This window comes from Candoia aspera, chromosome 2 (genome assembly GCF_035149785.1).
Source record: "Candoia aspera isolate rCanAsp1 chromosome 2, rCanAsp1.hap2, whole genome shotgun sequence".
Classification (NCBI taxonomy): Eukaryota; Metazoa; Chordata; class Lepidosauria; order Squamata; family Boidae; genus Candoia; species Candoia aspera.
In genome coordinates this window covers 140,430,446-140,455,384 of record NC_086154.1, presented here as the reverse complement: position 1 = coordinate 140,455,384, position 24,939 = coordinate 140,430,446, and the positions used below count along the sequence as shown (strand labels likewise).

At 43.5% G+C, this 24,939-nt stretch overlaps 1 protein-coding gene across 2 annotated transcripts in view; it reads left to right on the top strand.

Annotated features, from left to right (window-relative positions):
* ARHGEF25 (Rho guanine nucleotide exchange factor 25) overlaps window positions 1-24,939 on the top strand; it is a 67,811-nt gene that overhangs the window by 14,888 nt on the left and 27,984 nt on the right. For both annotated transcript variants that reach the window (XM_063293904.1, XM_063293906.1), the window contains exon 2: window positions 23,521-23,831. In XM_063293904.1, the coding sequence (XP_063149974.1) occupies window positions 23,521-23,831 (311 nt within the window). The remainder of the gene's footprint in view (window positions 1-23,520; window positions 23,832-24,939) is intronic.

Sequence of the window (24,939 nt, the reverse complement as noted above, 5' to 3'; positions counted from 1 at the left end):
CCAAGTTATCTTTCTTTCTAACCAATACTAAAAGTTACATGAGGCAGTTTGGAGCATACTTCCCTTCCAAAGAGGCTAAGATAACTGCCATTGCCACCAAGTTGAAGGGTTGAGCGGCTGACTGGTATGTTCAATTAAGTGAGGCTGACTCCCCTGAACTTGAGTATTTCGAGGACTTCATGTGGGCATTAAAGCTGCATTTTGAGGATCCTCTGGCCAAGGCAAGAGCTAAGAAGGCACTGAAGGATCTTACCCAGGGCCAGCTGTCTGTAGCTGATTATGCCCTGGAGTTTAAGGCTTTAGCTGGGAAAATCCCCGACTGGTCTCAGTCGACCTTAATAGAACGGTTTAAAGAGGGACTCAACCGGGATGTCCTATGGTGGGCGTTGTGTAGAGACGACCCAGAGTAATTGTATAAAGGGATCTGTCTGGCCGGCAAGGCTGAGCACGCTCAGCATAACTTCATGCAAACCAGACAACCTGAAAAACCACCAGCCACCATGAGGGGACCCCGAAGTGCTGCAACTGCTGCCTGGCCAGGCTATAGAGCCTGGGAAGAGGAGAGAGATTGGCGCTATGCGAGGGGTCAGTGTCTCCGATGCGGAAAGGAAGGGCATCGAGCAGCTGATTGCCCAAAAGCCAAGGCTGGAGATCGAACGGGCAAGCCGCTGGCCAAATCACACACCCCCTTGCGGCGGATGACAGCAGCCAAGGGCGCAGCCAACGCTGAGGAAATATTCTACTTCCCGGGAGAGGCTGAAGATGACTCTAAGGAGCTGGCGGGAAATGCCAGCCACCTGCCATGAAGAGCGCCTGTGGGCAGGTGGAGGAGGATGGGCGCGAGGATGCTATGGTGAGTGCTGACTGTCCCACTTTAGCAGTAAAAGTGAAATTGGGCTCCCGCACAACGACTACAGAAGTCTGGGCTTTAGTTGACTCTGGGTGTTCCAGGTGTCTAATTCTGTCATGAGTACTGATGGCGAGCAGGAGGGGACCTCTATCCAGGGGGGAAAACGCATGCGTAGTACTGAGGAATTAAGCAGCCATTCAAAGAGACACAGATCAGACCCGCCCTAACTTTTGGGGTTTATCTGTCTGGGTTTTCCCACGCTTCTTCAGTTTGTTAGGATTCTGTCTTACGTAGCAGTAATAAACACTAGAGACCTACTCCTCGTCTCAGCGTGATTCCTGACTGTTAGGACATTTGGAAAATGTCTTCGGAAAACCAGGAAATTCGACAAGCCATCCAACAATTGGCAGCAGCCCTGCAACAACAACAACAAGTAGATCTCCAGATCAGCAGCAGCTCCACCAGTAGTCTTGAGATCCCAGGGCAGTCTACCAGAGAAGTTTGGAGGAGAAGCAGGACAGTTGAGAACCTTTCTCACACAGTGCACTATGTTTTTCGACAGCAGACCGGCAGAGTTTCCCAGAGACAGAACCAGAGTCACCTTCATTCTAAGTCTGCTAAAGGGACCAGCAGCCAAATGGGCTATTCCCATGGTGGAGAACAACTACCCAATTCTCAACGACTACCAGAATTTTCTGGCAGGGTTCCGAGCACACTTTGACGACCCGATCAGAGAGGCCACGGCCAGCCGGGAAATTCGGAAGCTCAAGCAAGGCAACAAGAGAGTGGGAATCTACATTGCTGATTTCAAGCTGTTAGCAGGAGATCTGGACTGGAATGAGAGTGCCTTGAAAGACCAATTCAAACAGGGGCTGGATGAAGAAATTAAGAATGAATTAGTGCACCAGGGAACACCAGCTACTCTAGAAGCCTTATATCAGTTGTCTGTGGTCATAGATGCCAGGCTAGAAGAGCTCAGACAGATGCAGCCAGGGAGAGGCAGGGGCCTCAGGACGCTTCCAGGATTTCCAGCTCTCTCCGCAGCATCTCCTTACTCAGGACCAGAGGAGCCGATGCAGATCGGGGTGAGCAGGAGGCTTATTTCCGAGGCTGAGAGACAAAGAAGGAGAGAAAGAGCCCTCTGTTTCTACTGCGGAGTCCAGGGGCACATGGTGAGAGCTTGCCCAGCGAGAAGCCAAGCAAATTCCGTAAGAGCCGCAGGGCAAGCAGCTGAAACGAGCCACCTCCACCTCTACTTCCAACCAGGGAAACTCCGTTGGTCTCCCTCCACAGAGCTCAGCAGGGAGACCATCAATCAATTAAGAAGGGTTCATTCCGAGGAGTCCAGGCAATCCTTTTACTACTTACCAGTAATAATGCATGTAAACCCAGAGCACCAGGTCAAGCTAGAGGCCCTCGTGGATTCTGGAGCTTCCACCAATTTTATTGATGTACAGACCGTACAAGACTTCAACATCCCGACCATAGAATTGCCACATCCCATAGAAGTGGAGACCATTGACGGCCAGCCCCTCAAGGCAGGGCCGATTAGAAGGTTCACAGAACCTTTGCAACTAACAATGGGAGACCACACTGAGTGGGTCCAACTTTATGTTACGGCATCACTTAATGTGCCTATAGTCCTGGGCACACCTTGGCTGAAGATCCACAACCCATTGTTGAACTGGACTATGGGAGCAATCTCCTTCCCAGCTAAGGAATGCCAGCACCACCGCTCTCCTCTCTCCAGCAACCAACGCAGTCATGGAAGCAGGGGGGGGGTCCAGTTGCCAGCCAAGTATGCAGATTTCGCAGACGTTTTCAGCGAACAAGAGGCCACAGCACTACCCCCCCCCCCAATAGGGACTGTGATTGCACCATTGAGTTGATACCAGGAGCCAAGATTCCAGCAAGGAAACAATATCCCATGTCCCCCAAGGAACTAGCCACCTTAAAGGATTACTTGGATTCTAATCTCCAAAAGGGGTTCATCCGACCATCTACTTCCCCAGCGACTGCTCCTACCTTCTTCGTACCAAAGAAGCCTGACCCATTGACACCGGCAACCCAGGAGGCACCCATGACAGTGGTCCACAATTTCAGTTCCCTCAATAAACTCACAAAAAAAGAAAATTATCCCATGCCGATAATATCTGATCTGCTGGATCACTTACAGAAAGCACGCATTTTTACTAGGTTGGACCTCAGGAATGCATACAATCTGATCCGGATGAAAGAGGGGCATGAATATCTGACTGCCTTCGACACCAGGTTTGGTAAATTTGAGTACCTTGTTTTGCCCTTTGGCTTGTCTAATGCAGGAGCCATATTTTCCCGATTTATGAATCAATTTTTTTCTGATTTACTAGATAAGTATCTGATCATTTATCTAGATGACACATTAATTTTCTCTGAGGATGCTACAACTCATGTAACCCATGTACGTAATGTCTTAAAAAGACTGAGAGAGAACAAGCTGTTTGCCAAGCTAGAGAAATGTGCCTTCGATTTAACTGAATTACATTTCCTGGGCTATAAAGTATCAACAGAAGGCATATCCATGGATCCTTCTAAGGTCCAAGCAATTCTCTCTTGGCAACCCCCCCGAAATGTGAAAGATGTACAAAGGTTCCTGGGGTTCTGCAATTTTTACAGGAGGTTCATAAAAAAATTTAGTGACAGGGCTAAACCCCTCATACAGCTTTTGAAGAAAGGATCAACATTCATTTGGGGGGAGAGGGAGCAAACAGCCTTCCAAGAATTTAAGCAACTCTTTGCATCCCAGCCGCTGTTAAAGCACCCTGATCCCATGAAGCAATTCATAATGCATTCAGATGCTTCCGATATTGCCATTGGGGTGGTGTTATTGCAATATACAAACAAAACCGAGAATACATTGCTTCCTTGTGCCTTTTTTTCATGCACACTCTCACCAGCAGAGAGAAACTATGATGTTTTTAACAAGGAGTTGCTAGCAATTAAAGCAGCATTCCAAGAGTGGAGGCACTGGCTAGAAGGTGCAGCCTTTCCTGTGAAAGTTTGCACCAATCACAAGAATTTACAGCTTCTACAAAACGCCAGGTCCCTCACACCACACCAAATCAGATGGAGCCAGTTTTTCCCCCATTTCAATTTTGTTATTTCTTATGTTCCCGGGGCACAGAACTGTTTGGCAGATGCCCTGTCTCGATCCATTCGGGCAACCCCCGCTACTCACCAGGAGGTACAGGCTACTATATTACAACTTCACAACTTTGATCAGTCTATGAGGGGGAACCAGACAGAGATTTTAGCAGCAGGCAGACTACCAGAGGACCTATGTACAAGAGTCAGAGCTCAGCAGCAACAGGACCCGTATGCCAGGGCCAGGATGGATGACCTCCAGAGGGGCCCACAAGACACTGCCTCCCCCTTTAATATGGAGGCAGGAATCCTCTGGCATAGCGGGCGATTATACATTCCCCCCTCATTGAGGGAAGAAGTACTGAGACTTTGCCATGACCATCAAACGGCAGGCCACGGAGGTGTTTTCAAAACTCTCCATAGAGCTCTGAGAGACTACTGGTGGCCTAAGATGACTGCAGACATAAAGGGCTATGTGGCTTCTTGTCATACCTGTAGACAAGACAAGCCTCTCCCAGGGAAGCCCACAGGACTCTTGCAACCCCTACCCACCCCCAGTCAGCCTTGGGATACAATCTCCATGGATTTCATCACTGATTTACCCCCGGTCCAGGGGCTGACTTCTATACTAGTGGTGGTGGACCTTTTCACTAAAATGGCGCATTTTATTCCTTGCAAGGACCTTCCATCTGCGCAAGCCACAGTGCAGTTGTTCATGGACCATGTTTTTAGGTATAGAGGCATGGTGAATCACTTGGTGAGTGACAGAGGCCCACAGTTCACTTCCAGGTTCTGGAGGGCCCTTTTCCAGTCATTCGGGGTCCAGATCCACCTATCATCATCACATCATCCGGCTAGTAATGGGCAAGCTGAGAAAATTAACCAATGGTTACAGCAGTATCTCAGGTGTTACACCACTTATCAGCAAGACAATTGGCCAGCCCTGCTCCCCATGGCAGAATTTACATATAATAACTCTGTGCAATCCTCTACCATGATGTCTTCTTTCCAAGCACTCTGCGGGGTTAACCCTCGGGTGTTGCCCACCTCCTCCCAGCAGGGAGCTGTTCCAGCTGCAGCTGATTTCCTTAAAGAGCAACAAGCCACACAGGAGTTGTTAAAGGAGCAGCTGAACAGGGCAAAGAGTGCTTACAAGAGAGCTGCAGATGCTCACAGACAAGAGGGGCCAGCGATTGCGGTAGGAGACAGAGTGTGGTTCTCTACCAAGTTTTTGACCTCTACCAGACCCTCCAAGAAGTTGGACTCTAAGTTTGTGGGCCCTTTCACTGTGGTACAACAGATAAATCCAGTGGCTTATCGCTTAAAGCTGCCAGCATCCATGAAAATCCATCCAGTCTTTCACAGAGCCTTGCTAGCCAAAGACCCTTCCCCAAGTACCTTGCGATCACAAATGCCCCCCCCCCCTCCAGTAATTGTGGAGGTGGAGGAAGAATACAAAGTCGAAATTCTGGACTCTAGGAGGAGGGGAAGGGGCATCCAATATTTCATACACTGGAAAGGGTACCCTGAAGAAGAGCACACGTGGGAGAGTGCCAGAGATGTGCATGCACCAACGCTGGTTCATCGATTCCATCAGCTTTTCCCTCACAAACCCAAGCCTCGCACTCTACCAGAGATTCCTCACTTGGCTGAGCAAGCAGAGGAATCCCAAGCAGAGGAGTTCATAAGTTTGCAGTTTCCACCCCTGCCTGAAGCCTTGACACCAGTAACAGAGGAGTGGGGGGAACCGCAGCCCTCCACCTCAGGCTGGCATTTCCCAGGGGGGAGGGGGGACGACTCTTCTAATTATCTAGCTATTTTCCAGCAGCAGCCACCTGGGCCAGAAGAGTTATCAGGCCTGGAGAGCAGCACTGATTTGTCCTTGGAGGAGTTTTCCTTTGAAGACTTTCCATCGTTGCCCAGTTCCCATGGGAGCTTAGAAGGAGACATAGACTCTTATCAAACCTCTGGAAGGCAGGGGGCTGAAATGGAATGTGAACCTGGAGGGGAGGGTGATGTCATGAGTACTGATGGCGAGCAGGAGGGGGCCTCTATCCAGGGGGGAAAACACATGCGTAGTACTGAGGAATTAAGCAGCCATTCAAAGAGACACAGATCAGACCCACCTTAACTTTTGGGGTTTATCTGTCTGGGTTTTCCCACGCTTCTTCAGTTTGTTAGGATTCTGTCTTATGTAGCAGTAATAAACACTAGAGACCTACTCCTTGTCTCAGCGTGATTCCTGACTGTTAGGACAAATTCACCCTGATCTGGTTGCTGCTTTGGACCTGCCTAGCTTCCCCCTCCAGCAGCCTTTGATCTTCACACAGTTGGATGGTTCAACGGCGGGGGGGGGAGGGGGCTGGCAACCCATTTCACTGGGACTGTCACAATCCAAATGGGCAGCCACCGTGAGACTTTAAAATTCGTAGTAGCACCTGTTGGCAATCCCTTGGTAATTCTGGGGATCCCCTGGTTGACCTATCGAAGCCCATATATAAACTGGGAACACAGAACTGTGACTTTTAAAGATGGGTTTTACCAAGCTCCTACAGTGGAGAGAGCTGCATGTGCGGGGGTTGGAAGGGCTGCGGCCACCACGCCGCGCCCTAACTTGGCACATTTAGAAGGCTTGCCCGATCGATACCAAGACTTTGCAGACGTTTTTGGGGAAATGGAAGCAGTTCAGCTACCCCCCCCCCATTGGAAAACTGACTGTGCAATAGAGTTGGTTCCCAAAGCTCAATTGCCCAAGCCAAAAATTTATCCAATGACTCAGAAGGAGCTTGAGGCATTATGAGACTTTATTGACAAAAATCTGTCAAGGGGGTTTATTGAACCTGCAAATTCCCCAGTTGGGGCCCCTGTGCTATTCCGGGAAAAGAAAGATGGCACGCTTTGACTCTGTACGGACTATCGGGGGTTAAATTCCATCTCAATTTGCAACAAGTACCCTCTTCCGCTCATGAAGGACATGTTAGCTCACTTGTCTAAGGGCAAGATTTTCTCCAAGCTCGATCTTCGTGAAGCCTATTTCCGCATCCGCATACGGGCTGGAGATGAGTGGAAAACCGCTTTTAATTGTCCACTGGGTTCATTTCAGTACAAAGTCCTCCCTTTTGGGTTGGCAGGGGCGCCCGGAGTCTTCATGCAATTGATTAATGAAGTATTACATGATCATTTGTTTAAAGGGGTCCTGGTTTATTTAGATGTTCTCATTTACACTGAAACCGAGGAGGAACACGAACACCTCCTCAAACAGGTGTTAAGCAAGCTTAGAGATGCCAAGCTCTATGCCAAGCTTTCCAAATGTGAGTTTCACAAGACCCAACTTGACTATCTGGGCTATAGGGTGTCTGACAAGGGCATTGAAATGGACCCTGCAAAAATTCAGGCGATTTTAAGTTGGGAACGTCCCTGTACCCGGAGGCAATTGCAAAGTTTCCTCGGGTTCAGTAATTACTATCGCCAATTTATCCAGGGGTTTGCTGAGATTGCTTTGCCCCTCACTGATTTACTCCGTACCAAGGGCTTGGGGGAGACACGCAAAGTAAGAAACCCTGGGGCAGTGCTGAATTGGATACCTGAATGCCAGGCAGCATTTGAGAAGTTAAAAACCCTCTTCACTGCTGAGCCTATTCTACAGCACCCGGATCCTGAACTCCCCTTTGTGGTCCAAGTTGATGCTTCTGACTCCTCAGTTGGGGCTATATTGTTACAGAGAGATTCTGAAAATCACTTAAAACCCTGCGCTTATCTGTCCAGAAAATTTTCTGAAACCGAACGCCGGTGGCATGTTTGGGAAAAGGAGGCTTTTGCTGTAAAAGCCGCTTTGGAGGCCTGGCATCACCTCCTGGAAGGCGCTAAATGCCCTTTCAAGGTTTGGACCAATCACAGGAATTTGGAAGCCCTCCGCACCCCCCGGCATCTCAGTCCTAAACAAATTCGCTGGGCTCAATCTTCTTCATTGCTTTCCCTGGAATGAAGTTTAAGCATTTTATTTTTTTTTTTTCTCCTGTAGTGTCCTGGCTCTAAAGTGATACCTTGCCATCCATCAGAGCTCCAAAAGCTCCAGAAACTCCTGCAATGGAGGAAAAACATATCCTTATTGTTACTTACATTCATTCATTCTCCCTCAGATTTGATGGAAGAGCCTATAGGTGGTAAAAATCTTGTTATCTCAAAACCTCTTGCTATGCCAGAGTTGTTTATAGAGCATATGAATGCTATGGCCTTTGTGTTCATTTTATACAGAATGTGCAAAAAATTGCCACCATCTTTTAAAGCCTCAGCCACCAGACCTATGGGATTTTCATGGGAACAATTGGTTAGGAACAGGAATTCCTGGACCAGATATAGATCAATATGCCAATGAACTACCTGCATAATGGTGTCATTTGGGCTGGTGCATGGGTATCGCAGGCCATGAATGAAGTGGGGTAGAAAACCCCAATGATGCGACCCGTTAATCCCAAAGTATAATAGGAAAGTAAATATCAAAGAATCTGTTTGCTTTTACTGATAACATAAAATGTTCTGCCTGAGGCAAGCCACTTCGTTGTACTGAATTAAAAGATAATGCTGTCAATGTTAACACTTTTTTAACATTTGTTTTTGTGCTTTGGTAATTTGTTTTGTAATGCAGTCCTCCACATGTCTGTTTAGAAGTAAACCTATTGATTTCAATGGGATGTATTGCTGGATAACTGTGTATAGCAGTTTTTCTCACTGATACTCAATTCTCAGAACCAGCACAGCCAGTGGGAACTGAGGTCCATCATATTTAGGTTGTGGGATGCTAGTATGTAGGGTCGCGGCCTTAGAGAGTGAGCATTTCACTCTATATCCATTAAAGTAGAACTTTCACATAGCAGAGGGAGAACTGGGAAGCCAGCTAGATTACCTCACCCCCCCCCCCCCCAAATCCCTCACTTCCATTTTTGGATTTCGGGGCATGTGTCTCTTTCTTATGCTCAACTAAAGAAAGAAATAAAGGTAGGAGGATCTCTCAGCTGGCAAATTTCTTTTTAACTTACCTGCCCTCACCTCTGTCTATTAAGTCATTCTGAATGTACCCAAAAATTATTTCAGCATGTAGAATTAAATAAGTTTTCTTTCAAGATCTAAGAGGAAACATCAGAAAGTATCTTGGATATGCACCCCTGGAGAACGTGTGGGAAGGAGAGAGATAAAATATTAAGTTGGAGGGGACCCAAATTAGTGTATAAAATAATTAGAATCTAGCTGTTCTTATTTTAGAAGAGCAAGGGCACAGTCCATCTGCAAGGTGTTGTTGTTTTTTTGCTAAATGTTGCACAATTACTGTTTATTTCAATGGGACTTGCACAGGAGAATTTCTTAGGAAATTGGAGTCCTAAGTTTAATTACTAGCTTTCATGCTTAAAGAGGGGAGGGATGTCATTTTGAAAATATGATTCTGTCTGCTATTAATTCTGGAGTTACCTAAAAGCAAATACCATAAAAAGAAGTTGATGATTTTGTCTTTGAAGTCTGGAGATTATAAATAACAACATCATATTTTCAAGACCTTAGTCATAATGTTTGCAATTGTCTGTGATTAGTGATCCCAGAGTTGGCTGGACACCTACGTTCATGTTGCCAAATGTCCCTTATATTACATAATCATCTCTATTTCTGCATTACAGCCTTGTATTATATGGATGTACCTTAAAGTTTGTCCAAGCAATGATGACATCTTGTGCTTCTTTGTGAGGGAAGATAATGGTTTTCAGAAAGTTGGCACATTTTCTGTGTGGAATTGCCCCCTTCATAACAAACACTATAGAGTTGCCATCTTTTTCTTTATGGACAAAAGGTGCCATATCCTGCAGCAGTTCAAGCTATTCCTACCATAGAAGGGCAATTTTAAGAAAGGTTTCATCTCTAAATTCTGCAATTTGTGAAAATGTAATAACATAGGAGCATCTCTCCATAAAACATGGGAACGTTAGAAGCCACAGAAAGAGAAAATTCAACAGAATGGTTTTTGTGGCTTGCCTTCCATTATAACTCCTGAAGCTGGATAATGAATTGTACCTCCTAAGAAACCCTGTACCTCACAGCTGTGTAGACTAATGTGCACCATCATGGCTTGAATCAGCCATCATAGATGGACCAGTAGTGTTCTCAGTCAACCAAAGAAAAAACATGGGCCCAGCTTTTATTTCCACACTTCCATAGGCTTTAATGAATGTCTTTATTGCACAATTTGTGGCCCACCAGGTATGCAGAACAGCCCACAATGTGGTTTTATTCTTTGTTTTAAACATTGACTTTTTAGAAGGTATTTGTGTTTAATAGTACACAATACAAATGATGAATTATTTTAATATACCATTTCATAACTGAATTCGCTGGATGACTTTCAGCCAGTCAGCTAACAGCCTTTCCTCACTCCCGGGCCCAAGTACTCTTCACCCATCCTTGAATCAGCAGAAAAGTATTCCAGCATGAAATCTGTTGCCCTCACTACTGATCCCTAGCCTGCTTCTCTTGCCTCTGTTCCCTGTCATGGTAACCAGACTTCCCTGCAAGGCAATGGATAAAGTCTAACAGATTTTATATACCTTGAGACTGCCCTTGGACATTGTCTGAAGAAGGGAGAAAAACAGTTAACATCAGTGCAGGCAGGATGACTTAAGGCTGTTTCTCCCATGGAACTGCGGGCACGATGAAAGCATTATCATGGGGACATGGTAGAAAGATGTTGCCAAAGCCTGTTTGAGCTGCAGTTAGTTTCAAGTAGAGAAAGGCCCAGTGTTTTTGTGAGGATAAAATAAGGGGAGAATCCATGTGTACTATCAGGAGCTCCTAAAGAACAGGCGAAATATAAATACAGCATTATCCAATATGTATAATACAGTACTATACAATAGAATACAAGATTTTCTACCCTTCTACCAGCCTTCCAGGAGGACAGGAACCTTACCTTGTTTTTACAGTCCCAAGCAGGTAACAACTGTGGAAACGTTTTGGAATTCTTATGGTCGGGGAACTGTATCCTACAGGAGCCCCCCCCCCCTTTAATATAATTTTAATTGAAGAAAATTTTAACAAGATAAAAACAATACAAATATTAGAAAAGAAACAAAGAAAATAAGGAAGAATAGTGAATAAGTAAGAAAGAAAAAAGAAAAAGATAGGGAAGTATTATAAAGAAGCGGCTTACAATCTTTTTGAGAGCAGTTTTAAATGCATTTAGATTTTACCCTCTCTCTCTAAAGTTACAGCATAACTTCCTTCTTTCCATAGTCTACTCTTTCTAATCTTCAGACCCATAAATCACAAGTTCGTTTTTCTCTTTTTTCAGCAAAAAGTCCATAAGGGGTTTCCAGTCACTGATAAATGTAGTTATTGATCTTTCTCTAATCAAACAAGTCAATTCTGCCATCTCTGCTAGTTCTGTGATCTTCACCAACCATTCCTCCATTGTGGGCATTTCAGGCTCTTTCCATTTTTGCGCATATAATTTCGCATCAGTAATCATATATAAAAATAATCTTCCATGGCTCTTTTCTAATTAACTGTCTATTAATCCCAGCAAGAAAAGTTCTGGTTTCTGTTGAATGTTGATCTTTAAATTCATTGTATCATTATATATATTTGAACCCAGAAATTTCTGGCTTTTTTACAAGTCCACCAGACATGATAAAATGACCTTTCATGTTGTCCACATTTCCAGCATAAATTTAAAGTATCTATACATTCTAGACATTTTTTCTGGAGTCATATACCAATGATACATTATTTTATTAAATAAATAAATAATTTTATTTTATAAAAATTCTCTTTTAAGTTATAACATAATGTAAACGTCAGTTCTTTTAATCACATATTTTCCCACTGTTCCATCAGTATATTCTGTCCAAAGTTCTTAGCCCATTTTATCATACAGTCTTTCATTTGCTCTTCTTCCATTTCAAATTTCGATAAAAGTTGATACGTTTTAGCAATTACATGTTCAACATAGTTCAACTTCAAGTTCTATCTTCTGCTGCTCAATTCCAAATGTCCTATTATCTACCTTAAATCTTTCTGTTAAACTGACCATACAAAAACCATTGAAAACTAAATCCCTCTGCAGTCAATTGCTCTCTTGATTTCATCTTATATTCTCCATGTTCTTGTTCTAACAACTGCCAATAAGTTAACCATTTTGCTTTACTGTTTCCTTCCTGTAAAATGTTTCTTGTGCTGAGACAGGAACCCTCTCTCTTGCACAATCTTTTCATGTGCACAGTCAAGGACATACATTATTTTATTTCACAATGCAAAAGCATGGGTCCAGTTCTGTTTGAAAATTTACCGTCTGAGTGTCTGATGCCCAATCTCAGTTATGGCCAGTTTTTCAGGGGGCTTGGAAAGAGGAGGGACAAAGGCGATCTCTGAAGGCTTAAAGAAGCTCTCTTACTTTGTTTTTGTTTCATACCCATTCTGGATGGGAATCTTGATACTAAAAAACAAGATCTGGAGCCCTGCCATAGTGAGCTCTAAGCACTGAATGAGCCTCTCTCAGTTCCCTCTGTGGGGACAATTTTTTAATGCCGATTGAAAATAAAGTGTAGAAGTTCAGGGTTTTGTTTTGTTTTTTGGTAATACAGGTTGAGAATTGCCATTAAAAAAACCATGAAAAATAGATTGGTGACGAATAAAGGAAAATGTGTAAAAAAAATCCTCTTCCCCTGTGTTTTGAGACTTTCTTTCCCCCACATGGCTCCACCCACCAGTACACTGAACTCCTGAAAAACAGATGGTGGAAGGCGCAGCCAGTTACTTGAGCCCTGCCAAGGAACGTGCTGTGCGCATTCCTCCTCCACTGATATTAATGGTTGCCCCATCACCCATAGAAGTAGCAGGAGGAAGCTAAAGGAGATCAGCATTTAGCAACATATAGCTTGTGTGAACATCATTGCTGTACTCTTAACTCTTGTTTTACTTCTGGAGAGCAGCCAGTGGGAGCAGACTGGCACAATGGTGTCGTTAAAGCAGGCTTGTACAGCTATTTCTGATCCACTTTTTTGAGGATGCCCCACCAATCACTTTCTGGGACCCAATAGATTCTTGACAGATTCTCATTTCCTTTTTCTTCTCCTGTGCCAGCAAAACTAGGAGGTCTGTCTGTTCGCAGAGATTATGCCAGCCTTAAAGAGGGTGAGTCTGAGGTAACATGTGGTAGGGTGGCATTATAAACAGCTAGTTTTTAAAAAATTATTTCATATTCCTCTTACAATACAAAATATGGTTTAAAACTGGCTGTGCACACCTGTTTTCTCTTAAAATGCTTCAAATGCTCCACCACACTGAAAATGTTGACCCTTTCCTTGCCAATGATACCATTGCAGTCACTATCATGCCTCCTCCAGCCATCAGAGCCCTTGCCCAAAGGTTTAAATTAGCAACGTCCCCACCTCAAAAAATGTGTGTTAGGGATAAAAGGTAATTGGCTTGTGGAGTTAAAATAGCACATGCATTCATTGAGGATGTGGCATACTTAACCAGATTTACAAATTATTTAGGCTAGAGGTAAATACAATCTACATAAGCTGGTCTTGAAGGTGGTTCACGCATGCATATATAGATACTTCTTGCAAGCTTGGACCAGATATCCAATCTGAACTTTTCTTTAAAGTCATTTGATTTGGAGAGTCCTTGCAATTATTATAAATAAAAAACAAAAACTAGAGCCCAATAAATCTGCTTCTGGTCTATGTCACTTCAGAGTGCAAATGAGAGGTCCTTTACATACTCCTTTCCATTAGGGATCATAAAAAGGCTTTTGACCTTGTTCCTGACTCACTAGTTTTCTGTCTAGAAGTAATCTTTTCTATGGAAGAATGCTCAGTCAACACGAGTTTCAGCACCTGAGGTATAGGCTTGAGACTATGGAGTAATGAAGCAGCAGCTGTAAAGATGACATTGCATGCTACACTTTGTGGGTGCAAATTGTTTTTTTTCTAAGCCTTCGTCCTGAGTAGACCATGGACATGTACAGAGCTGGTCGGTTGCCATAGCAACACCCCTCACACTGTCGTGTTAGTTTCCTAGGTGGGTTTAGATGCCTGTGGCATTGGCTTGACACATCTCTAGTTCCTGACGCAGGCAGTGTTATTTCAGGAACAGGTGCCATGCCACTGCATTGAATTACAGCCCCTGGCTGAATGGGTTATTGCTGCAATTCAGTAGTCTTTTCTGCAAACAAGGCTGTCATCATCTTTATCTTGCTAGTTGTCCTGGAACAATATTGCTTGCTTACAAATATTTATGTGTGTATCTCCAGCATACATTTTCAGATATAATTCCTTGCATTCAGGCTTACTTCATGACAGTAAGCAGCAAATGGGCCAAAGTAGCCAAATCACACACTTCTGTTGAAACTAAACATGACTGGATCTGATTTTTTTTTAAGCAGATGTGGGGAGACTGCTTTTTCCACATATGCTGGACTCCAGCTTGCAGCATCCCTAACCAGCATAGTCAGTGGTGAAAGATTCTGGGAGTTGCAGTTCAACAACATCTGGAGAATACAAACTCCCTGCAGATTTAAAACATGTTTGAATCATTCCTCATCAAATTCAGATTTTACAGTGGTGTGCAGTTAGATTGGACGCTCAAGAGGAACCATATTGGAATCACTCCTACATGTCATAAAATAATTAATTCACATGTTGCATGTTGATGACCAAGTCTAAGTGTTGGATTTGTGTATGATACAACTTCATACAACATCCCTGAACCGTTTTTTATAAGAATTTTATAAAGTTTCAAGCAAAGATAAAAGCTACAGAAAAATAAAAAACTACAAAGAAAAAAAAAAGAAAAAACTAAAAAAGTGTGGAAACACAAGAGATTTTTTTTTAATTACAAAAAGAGGTGACTTCTGACTTTTAACAGCAAGGATATACAACAATTTTCCATAATCAATCCGTTTGTTGTTGTTTATTCGTTTAGTCGCTTCCGACTCTTCGTGACTTCATGGACCAGCCCACGCCAGAGCTTCCTGTCGGTCGTCGACACCCCCAGCTCCCCCAGGGACAAGTCCGTCATCTCTAGAATATCATCCATCCATCTTGCCTTTGGTCGGCCCCTCTTCCTTTTGCCTTCCACTCTCCCTAGCATCAGCATCTTCTCCAGGGTGTCCTGTCTTCTCATTATGTGGCCAAAGTATTTCAGTTTTGCCTTTAATATCATTCCCTCAAGTGAGCAGTCTGGCTTTATTTCCTGGAGGATGGACTGGTTTGATCTTCTTGCAGTCCAAGGCACTCTCAGAATTTTCTCCAACACCACAGTTCAAAAGCATCGATCTTCCTTCTCCCAGCCTTCCTTATGGTCCAGCTCTCGCAGCCATATGTTACTCCGGGGAACACCATTGCTTTAACTATGCGGGCCTTTGTTGTCAGTGTGATGTCTCTGCTCTTAACTATTTTATCGAGATTTGTCATTGCTCTTCTCCCAAGGATTAAGCGTCTTCTGATTTCCTGACTGCAGTCAGCATCTGCAGTCATCTTTGCACCTAGGAATACAAAGTCTTTCACTGCTTCTACATTTTCTCCCTCTATTTGCCAGTTATCAATCAAGCTGGTTGCCATAATCTTGGTTTTTTTGAGGTTTAGCTGCAAGCCAGCTTTTGCACTTTCTTCTTTCACCTTCATCATAAGGCTCCTCAGTTCCTCTTCACTTTCAGCCATCAAAGTGGTATCATCTGCATATCTGAGATTGTTAATGTTTCTTCCAGAGATCTTAACTCCAGCCTTGGATTCCTCAAGCCCAGCTTGTCGCATGATGTGTTCTGCATACAAGTTGAATAGGTAGGGCGAGAGTATACAGCCCTGCCATACTCCTTTCCCAATCTTAAACCAGTCCGTTGTTCCATGGTCTGTTCTTACTGTTGCTACTTGGTCGTTATACAGATTCTTCAGGAGGCATACAAGATGACTTGGTGTCCCCATACCACTAAGAACTTGCCACAATTCGTTATGGTCCACACAGTCAAAGGCTTTAGAATAGTCAATAAAACAGAAATAGATGTTTTTCTGAAACTCCCTGGCTTTTTCCATTATCCAGCGGATATTGGCAATTTGGTCTCTAGTTCCTCTGCCTTTTCTAAAGCCAGCTTGTACATCTGGCAATTCTCGCTCCATGAACTGCTGAAGTCTACCTTGCGGGATCTTGAGCATTACCTTACTGGCATGTGAAATGAATGCCACTGTTCAATAGTTTGAACATTCTTTAGTGTTTCCCTTTTTTGGTATGGGGATATAAGTTGATTTTTTCCAATCTGATGGCCATTCTTGTGTTTTCCAAATTTGCTGGCATATAGCATGCATTACCTTGACAGCATCATCTTGTAAGATTTTGAACAGTTCAGCTGGGATGCCATCATCTCCTGCTGCCTTCTTATTAGCAATGCTTCTTAAGGCCCACTCAACCTCACTCTTCAGGATGTCTGGCTCTAGCTCCCTGACCACACCGTCAAAGCTATCCCCGATATTGTTATCCTTCCTATACAGGTCTTCTGTATATTCTTGCCACCTTTTCTTGATCTCTTCTTCTTCTGTTGGGTCCTTGCCATCTTTGTTTTTGATCATACCCATTTTTGCCTGGAATTTACCTCCGATGTTTCTAATTTTCTGGAAGAGGTCTCTTGTCCTTCCTATTCTATTGTCTTCTTCCACTTCCACGCATTGCTTGTTTAAAAATAATTCCTTATCTCTTCTGGCTAACCTCTGGAATTTTGCATTTAATTGGGCATATCTCCCCCTATCACTGTTGCCTTTTGCTTTCCTTCTTTCTTGGGCTCCTTCTAGTGTCTCAGCAGACAGCCATTTTGCCTTCTTGGTTTTCTCTTTCTTTGGGATGTATTTTGTTGCCGCCTCCTGAACAATGCTGCGAACTTCTGTCCAGAGTTCTTCCGGGACCCTATCTACTAAGTCCAGTCCCTTAAATCTATTCTTCACCTCCACTGCATATTCCTTAGGAATATTAGTGAGTTCATATCTAGCTGATCTGTGGGTCTTCCCTAATCTCTTTAGTCTGATCCTAAATTGTGCAAGAAGAAGTTTGTGATCTGAACTACAGTCAGCTCCAGGTCTTGTTTTTACCGACTGTACAGATGTCCGCCACCTTTGGCTGTAAAGGATGTAGTCAATCTGATTTCGGTGTTGTCCATCTGGTGAAGTCCATGTATAAAGCCGTCTCTTAGGTTGTTGGAAATCAATCCGTTACTCTATGTCAAACCAAAATCACATTATTTCTATAAATCATTCCACTGGCACATTATAAAAATCACTAAATACAGTTGCTCCCTCCCCTTATATTAAAAGAAAAAAAAATATATAAACCTCCTAATCAATTTCTCCACCAAAGATAACATTTATTTAATTATTTCCTTCCTACTACTATTCTGTACATTCCTGTCTACTATAATAAAGATCAAACTAAAAAACATATAAATTGTCTGCCACTGCACTTGATAATACAACCATTTTAATAATCTTAATCATATTAAACCCAAAACCAAACATTTATTATTTTTATTATACCTTAATAATCTTAATCCAAATCATTAACGATAAATAAAATCAGCCAAACCTAAAAGCAATCCAGAATGACATTCTTCAACCCTTATCCCACTTCAGAATAAACCAGAGCATTTACATATCCCCACAATGCACACCGTGGGACGCGGTGGTGCTGCGGGTTAAACCGCTGAGCTGAGCTTGCTGATCGGAAGGTCGGCGGTTCGAATCCGCGTGACGGGGTGAGCTCCCGTTGCTAGTCCCAGCTCCTGCCAACCTAGCAGTTCGAAAACATGCCAATGTGAGTAGATTAATAGGTACCGCTTTGGCGGGCAGGTAACGGCATTCCGTGTAGTCATGCTGGCCACCTGACCATGGAAGTGTCTATGGACAAACACCGGCTCTTCGGCTTTGAAACGGAGATGAGCACCGCCCCCTAGAGTCGGACACGACTGGACTTAATGTCAAGGGAAACCTTTACCTTTACCTTTACAATGCACACAGAACCTTTTTCTTTAAAAAATCGAACAGCCCAACTGCCCCCCCTCAAAAACTCCAACTTCTCTTCAGAAGACCTCCCATATGTAACAACCCTTTCCTTTCCACGACATCCCATCAGAAGATCAATTTCACTTATGGCTTGCAACTTGATCTCTCCCTTTAATTTCTTCAATTCGATTACCTGATCTTCATCCAGCATTTCAACAGAAGTAGAAGAGACATTTCTGTCGCTGTTAAATTCCTCAGTTTCATCCTCAACATCCCCAACCAATGACACATTTTAAACCTCATAATTTCCACAATGTCCTGAACGCCTTGCATAAAAACTTGGTAGGAATCAGAAAGAATCTGTTTAAAATCTTGGTGGAAGTCAGAGAAAGTCTGCTTAAACTCCTCCGTGTCTCAAGCAGTAGATTATGGTGCCCCCTAGGAGCTTAACCAGCGAAAGTCGAAGATATGAAAGAATTCCGGAATGTGTTTATGCAAGTGAAAGTGAGTTATGCAGACAGTTTCCCAGGGAAAGTAGAAGCAGAAGACTGAAAGTTCAAAACATTTTCATGTAGGAAAATGCCAATATCTTCAAAGTTAGTACAAAAATAATAACGGAGATAATTATTTACTCTCAATCCTGCTTAATATTTGGACAGAAAACAAAATCCAAAACTTAGAAAGAATTTTTTTAAAAAAAAATGGTCCCCAAAATAATGATAAGCACCAAGAGAACCTGCTTCTCCTTGCTGTAGAAAGCCTCTCTTAGGGTACACATACTTAAAAGAAATATAAATTGGGTGATTTAGAAATGGGGTGGCCAGTCTTAGTGTCCCTTTAAGGCTACAACACGGCTTGGAAATGCTGATGTCCTAGCCTCCCAGCTGCTGTTTTCCAGTGTGAATGCTGTCTGCAATCTTCTGGCTGCAAGCAGCTGTCCGGAGGACAGATGGGGTGATTCCAGCTGTTTTCCTTTTTCTGGAAAAACACTCCTGGGCTTCAGGAAAAACCTGCCTGAGCCTGAAAAAACTGCCACGTTGTCAGTTCTGCCGGCTGAGCCCGTGGGCACAGCTGTTCAGTCTGCCATGTCCCCACCGGAAGTCACAACATCCCTAAACTTTTATGAATCAGCTTACATGTATGTTCTGGTATTTATGGTGTAAATTAGAGCCAGGAAGACCTGAAGTTACATCCTCATGTGGCTGTGAAGCTTCCTGTATAACCTTTCTCACCTTAACCTACCATAGATGGTAATTAATGGAGGATGAACTGGAAGGGAAAGAACTGTGTACATTACCCTGGGCTCCGTGGAAGAAGGTGGGATAAGTATATGACAAAAATTAATTCATCTGCCAGTCATCAGTTCTTGGTTCACATATGCACATATTTTACTTGATTTCCTTCTGCATGATTACATAATGGATGGTTTTGGTCTGATGCACAGTGAAATTAAAGTGTCTGTGTGCTCATTCATTCATAGATGTAAACAGTCAACAGACAACCCTAAACCTCAAGTACATATCTGTACATATCTGGTGTAGATCTGCATGCAATCACTTTACTGTGTCGTCAGTTTGCAATGTAACCATGTATATTGCCTTATCCAGAATAGGATGTTATTGAGATAGTAACATTAAGGTTTATATGCAAAATCACATGTACTATGTAGCTGATCTCATAACTGCTTTTGCGCACAGCTCAATCTATTCCTGACACAGAATTTGGATTGTGTAAATTGAGCCTCCTCACCCAGATGAATGCATTTTCATACATGCTTGATAAATATTAATGCATACAAATGAACACCTGTGCCCATCAACCAGGGTTTAATTTAAACCTTATTTCGTTATGTCAACTCAATACTAGAATGTAGGAAAAGCATATTAATGCCTTTACTTCAGAATTCAGTTTCTCTAGGCCCATCAGCTGCAGTTAAATAAAGGCTGTGTCTCCTAGAAAAGTGGTTGTACTCTTACTCTTACTGAATCTGATGTCTTGAGTAGAGGCATAAGCAGTGCTTCAAAAAAACATCCTGTCCATGATACTGGTTGGGGAGGGAGAGAGAAGAAACATTTTGAATGCAAAAACATTCAGTTCACTTCAATATATGTCCTTAATTTCAGAGGTGGTGGGAGCTTTTAGTGAAATTGAGGGACCTGCCACTTGCAGTGGCTTTTCACCAGGCTGGATGCTGAATTTTGGGTGATGAACTTTGTGTGTCATGTATTAAATGAACATGTAAATCCCGCCCCCCCCTTTTTTTTTTTAAATATCCAGACTGGGCTCAAGTGTTTGCTAATTACACGGGGCTATTGCTGATGCAACTTCTGATCACCTTCAAATTCCACTGACATTGTCCCAACAGAGTTTACAATGCTTAGCTGTAGAACAGCTGTGCTATAAAGCACATCATTTATTTGTTTGTTTGTTTATTTGATTTTATTTGGATACCACCCAATTCCAGATAGACTCTGGGCGCCTCACAGTATTAAAAGACAAAATAACAAATACACTGTATACAATTAAACTGTAGAACATTAAATAAGATGGTGAATCTGACAAAAGACAGAAAAACATATATCACACACTCAGCAAGGGGCTCCAGCCACCCTAGCCCAGCCAGGTCTTTAGGGCCTTCCAGAATACCAACTGACTGGGACCCCCCAAATTGAGGGAGAACCTCATACCAGAAGGCAGGTGCTGCATTAGAGAAAGCACACTTCTGAGGACTTGATAGATGGCACTGCTTAATCAAAGGAAATTGGAGCATGCCAACCCTGTCAGATCGAATCGGCTGGGCAGACACCAGGGGAAATAGGTGATTCCCTCAAATAACCAGGCCCCATGCCATATAGGACTGTATAGGTCATAATCAGCATCTTGAATCACATCCAGAAGCAGACTGGCGACCAGTGCAACTCACAAAGCAGGGGTGTCACATGGGCATAACACAGGTTGTCCATCACTGCCTGGATCACTGCATTCTGAACCAGTTGAAGCTTCCAACTGGACTTCAACGTCAGCCCCATACAGAACATGCTGCAGTTCATACAAGGAAGCAATGTCATGCATAAGGATCTGCACTGATTTTTGAGGACTGGCAGCTCATAAGCATAATATGAAATTTAGTATTGTTCATTTCAAATAACCTTGGAAACTACAAAGGGATGAGATTAGAGTGGCTTCAACTCTTTGACAATTCAGGAAGACCATTAGTACCTGATTGTTTCAGGAAGCCTTCAGGAACTGAAGTGGAGATGTCCCTATTGTAGTTTGTTTATACTGAAATAATGTTTTCTTGGTGCATTAGACTTTTTTAGTATTAGTAAAGGTGATTGATTTGTATTATTTTAATCCTGGTTATGGAGGTGGCATTTATACTGCTTAGAGTTGAATACAATTGAAGCATCATCCTATAAGCCTGAGAAATAAATAAATAGATGTCTGTCAAATTAGTTGTTGAAGAAGTAACATGGGATCAGTCTCCAAATGGTTGGGTCCTAATTCCTAACAGCTCTTTTAATCACTCTAAATATCCCAATGAGAGCCAGTTTGGTCTAGTGGTAAGGTGCTGGACTAGAAGTGCAGAAAACTGAGTTCTAGTCCTGCCTTAGGCATGAAGGGTGACTGTCCTGTTCAGACTATGAGATGGCCAGGCAGGATTACTTAAAACCCTTTTATTACAATTAACTATTTACAATAATAAAGTCCTCAATAAGTAAGCAACACAATCAATCAGGTCCACCCAGGCAGAGGAGGAAACTAGGCAAGGCTGCAGGATCAGGATCTGATGGAGACTGAGGCAATACAGCTAGGCAGAACTCTGCTAGACCCCTCAATGAGGCAGCAAGACCCCGGGAGGCAATTGCACGTCACAAGAAGGAGACTGGAGATGCGGGGCTCGATCTTGGCATGGAAGCTGGGCAAGGCTTGACTGATTCTGTAAGGCAGGACTTGGTTCTGGAGGCGATACAGGACTCAACCGAAGCAGCAAGGCAAGTGGTGGAACTCGGAGTGGTAAGAGGCTGAACTGGAGCGGCGAGGCAAGGCTTGGATCCAAAAACAAGGCAGGACTTGACTGGAATAGAAGAACGAGGTGAGGAACTAGATGTGGAGCTAGACTGGACTGGAATGACAAGACTGGACTTGAGAGCAGAGGCAAGACTGGGCATAACTGAGGTGGCGAGACTAGACTGGGAACTGGAAGCAAGGCTGGGCTGGACTGGAGTGGCAGGACAAGACTTGGAGCTGGAACTCTGGCTGGACTTGAGTGGATCTGCACAACAAGGCTTGATGCTGAAGGCTAGATAGCGCGTGGCTGAAGCAACAAGGCGAGGCTGGGAGATGAAAGCAAAGCTGAGATCTGCTGGACCGGTGAGGCTGGACTCGATCAGAGCGACTTGCAAGAGAGGCAGTCCCACAATGTTAGAAGAAGCTGGCTCTGATTCCACAGTGGCTACAGACGAGGCTTCTGACTCCGGTAAGGACTCTTCCTCTGAGATGAGCTCGAAGGATCGGTTGTCTCCAGCAGCTGGCTCAGCGCGCGCTTGCCTTTTAATGTGTTCCTTTCCTCACCTTTTCTCTTCTGCAGCCAATTGGGATGCCTTCTGATTCGCATGCTTCTCTGCTGTCTTGTCTCGCGCACTGATTGGAGGTTTCAAATCCTCCTCCGGATTTTGCCCAATCAGTGCTTGCGCTTTCTCCCGCTCTGCTGAGTCGTTTTGGCTATCTGTTTCCCTGATTCCACCCAGATAAGTTTTGTTTTCTTCAGACTGCTCAAGATAAGTTTCGTTTTCGGAGTCTGACTCAGACTCAAACCTCACAGTGACCTTGAGCCAGTTACTCTCTCTCAAGCCTAGGAAAAAGGCAACAGCAAACCACTTCTGCCTAGAAAATTGCACGGAATTTTTCATGTGGTCACCAGGAATCATATCTGACTCAACAGCAAAAGAAAAACCCTACCACCAAAGTATAGGTCATTTTGAGGCCTCCAAGGTTATGTAATTCATACTCATTTCAATTGTTGGTCTTCAACTGCTGTGAGAACATTGGCCCACTTGTTAACTATGAGACTAAATGGTGCAGCAGCCTTTCTGAAGCTGGACAGGATTGGTCTTGATCAATATCTAAGTTAAGGCTAGCAGGAATCCCATGTATTCAACAACAAATCCTATTGTTGAAGAAAGATAGGTTAATAAACAAACCAATACAACAAAAGGTTTCTTTGGGAAGGAAAAGTGGTATGAAGATAAAATAAAAAATACAGCAAAGGGCTATCTTCAACCAGTCTTGTTTCTCTATGCAAAGCATATACTGCAGCACTGAGTGATGATCCCGTCCAAAAGTCAGTGAGAATTTATAGAATAACATAGAGGTAACACTTTTATAATTAATGGGAGGACTTCCAGGTTATGGGGTATAATTTATTTGGGCAGTCCTGAGTCCACTTGCTTAAATACTTTGCCTTGGTGCCTTACATTTGTGTCCATGCACTCATTGTCTGTCTCTGTCTTCTTCTTGCAGATCCATACTCTGTTGCAGGCAGCGATGGCAGCATCTCTGCCTCTGTGGCCTCAATCCAGCCACAGGCATCTAGCAGCTCAGCTCCCAGCTCCCCTGCCTCCCGCCACTCAGTTAGCACCCTCAAGAAATGGCTTACCAACCCTGTGCGCAAGCTAAGTGGTGGTGGGCTACCTCGGGGAGAACGCCCACTCAGGAAAACAGAAGGCCGGACACGGCGTCACGGGCGCCAGGAGGATCGGAAAAGTATTGACTTGGGCCTCCTCAGCCAAGCAGAGGGCCCTTTTGCTGTTCCACAGGAGTCAGTAGGCACAGTAAGAGCAAAAAAATGCATAGTCATGCAAAAAAAGGCTATCTTGTTCAGCCCTCACTGCAAGGGGGGACTAGACAACCACCAGCCCTGATAGAGTGGCCTGTTGAATCTAGGCTAGCCACCTGCAATTTGGATGCCTGTGGCTGAGGATTCTCCAAGTTGCGGTCCACACATGTGGAAGGTACCCAGGTTGGGGAGGCTGATCTAGATGGCAAGATATAGAACAAATAGATCTTTTGAGCAAACGAGACAAGACATATGTTGTGGAAGATTACCACCATTATGCATCTGATACTGTGAATCAGACATATCTTTGTATCACCCTGTCAAAATGGATTGGAAAGAGTCAGCCTTTAAAATTGCATCGGACGATTGTCTTTTTAATTCACCACTAAAATAGCATTAGTTATCTAGGCTTCCCTTGTATTGTATTTTCATATGGAGCCAGACTGGGAGTTTCCTAAGTTCACCTTGCTGCCTTTTTTTGGACTTCACACTTGGTTTTCAGAAAGGCTTTGATTAAGTGCATTAATTTTGCTGGGAGCTATTTGAATGGTTATAGCTATACCCTTTGAGGGTTTTTTTAAGCTATTATTCCTTTTTTATTTTGGCAGATTGACTCCTAGTCTTAAAAGTTTTTGATGTAAAAAAAATCCAGAAAAGATTCTTCCCCAAAAGATTCTACTCCATATTATTGTCTTTGTTTTTGCAAAAAAGTGTGCCTTTTTGTTCTCAGAATCCAGAATAAAATAAAGGGTACATAAATAAGCTCTTTTTAAAGATTTTTTTATCCCATCTTTATTATTTCTATAAATAACTCAAGGTGGCAAACATACCTAGTACTCCTTCTTCCTCCTCTTTTCCTGAGGAGGGCTGAGTTGGGCTGAGAAAAAGCGACTGGCCCAAGGTCACCCAGCCAGCTTTCATACCTAAGGGAGGACTAGAACTTACCATCTCCTGGATTGTAGCCTGGAGCCTTAAAAAAATTAAAAACTCTTGCTTTTGATTTATATAATTCTGGTTGAAGGAATTCAGTATCCCAATTAAAGAACTGTGATTTTTAAGAGATGCTTAATTTTTCCTATGTCTTAACTTAAGAAGAAGTATTT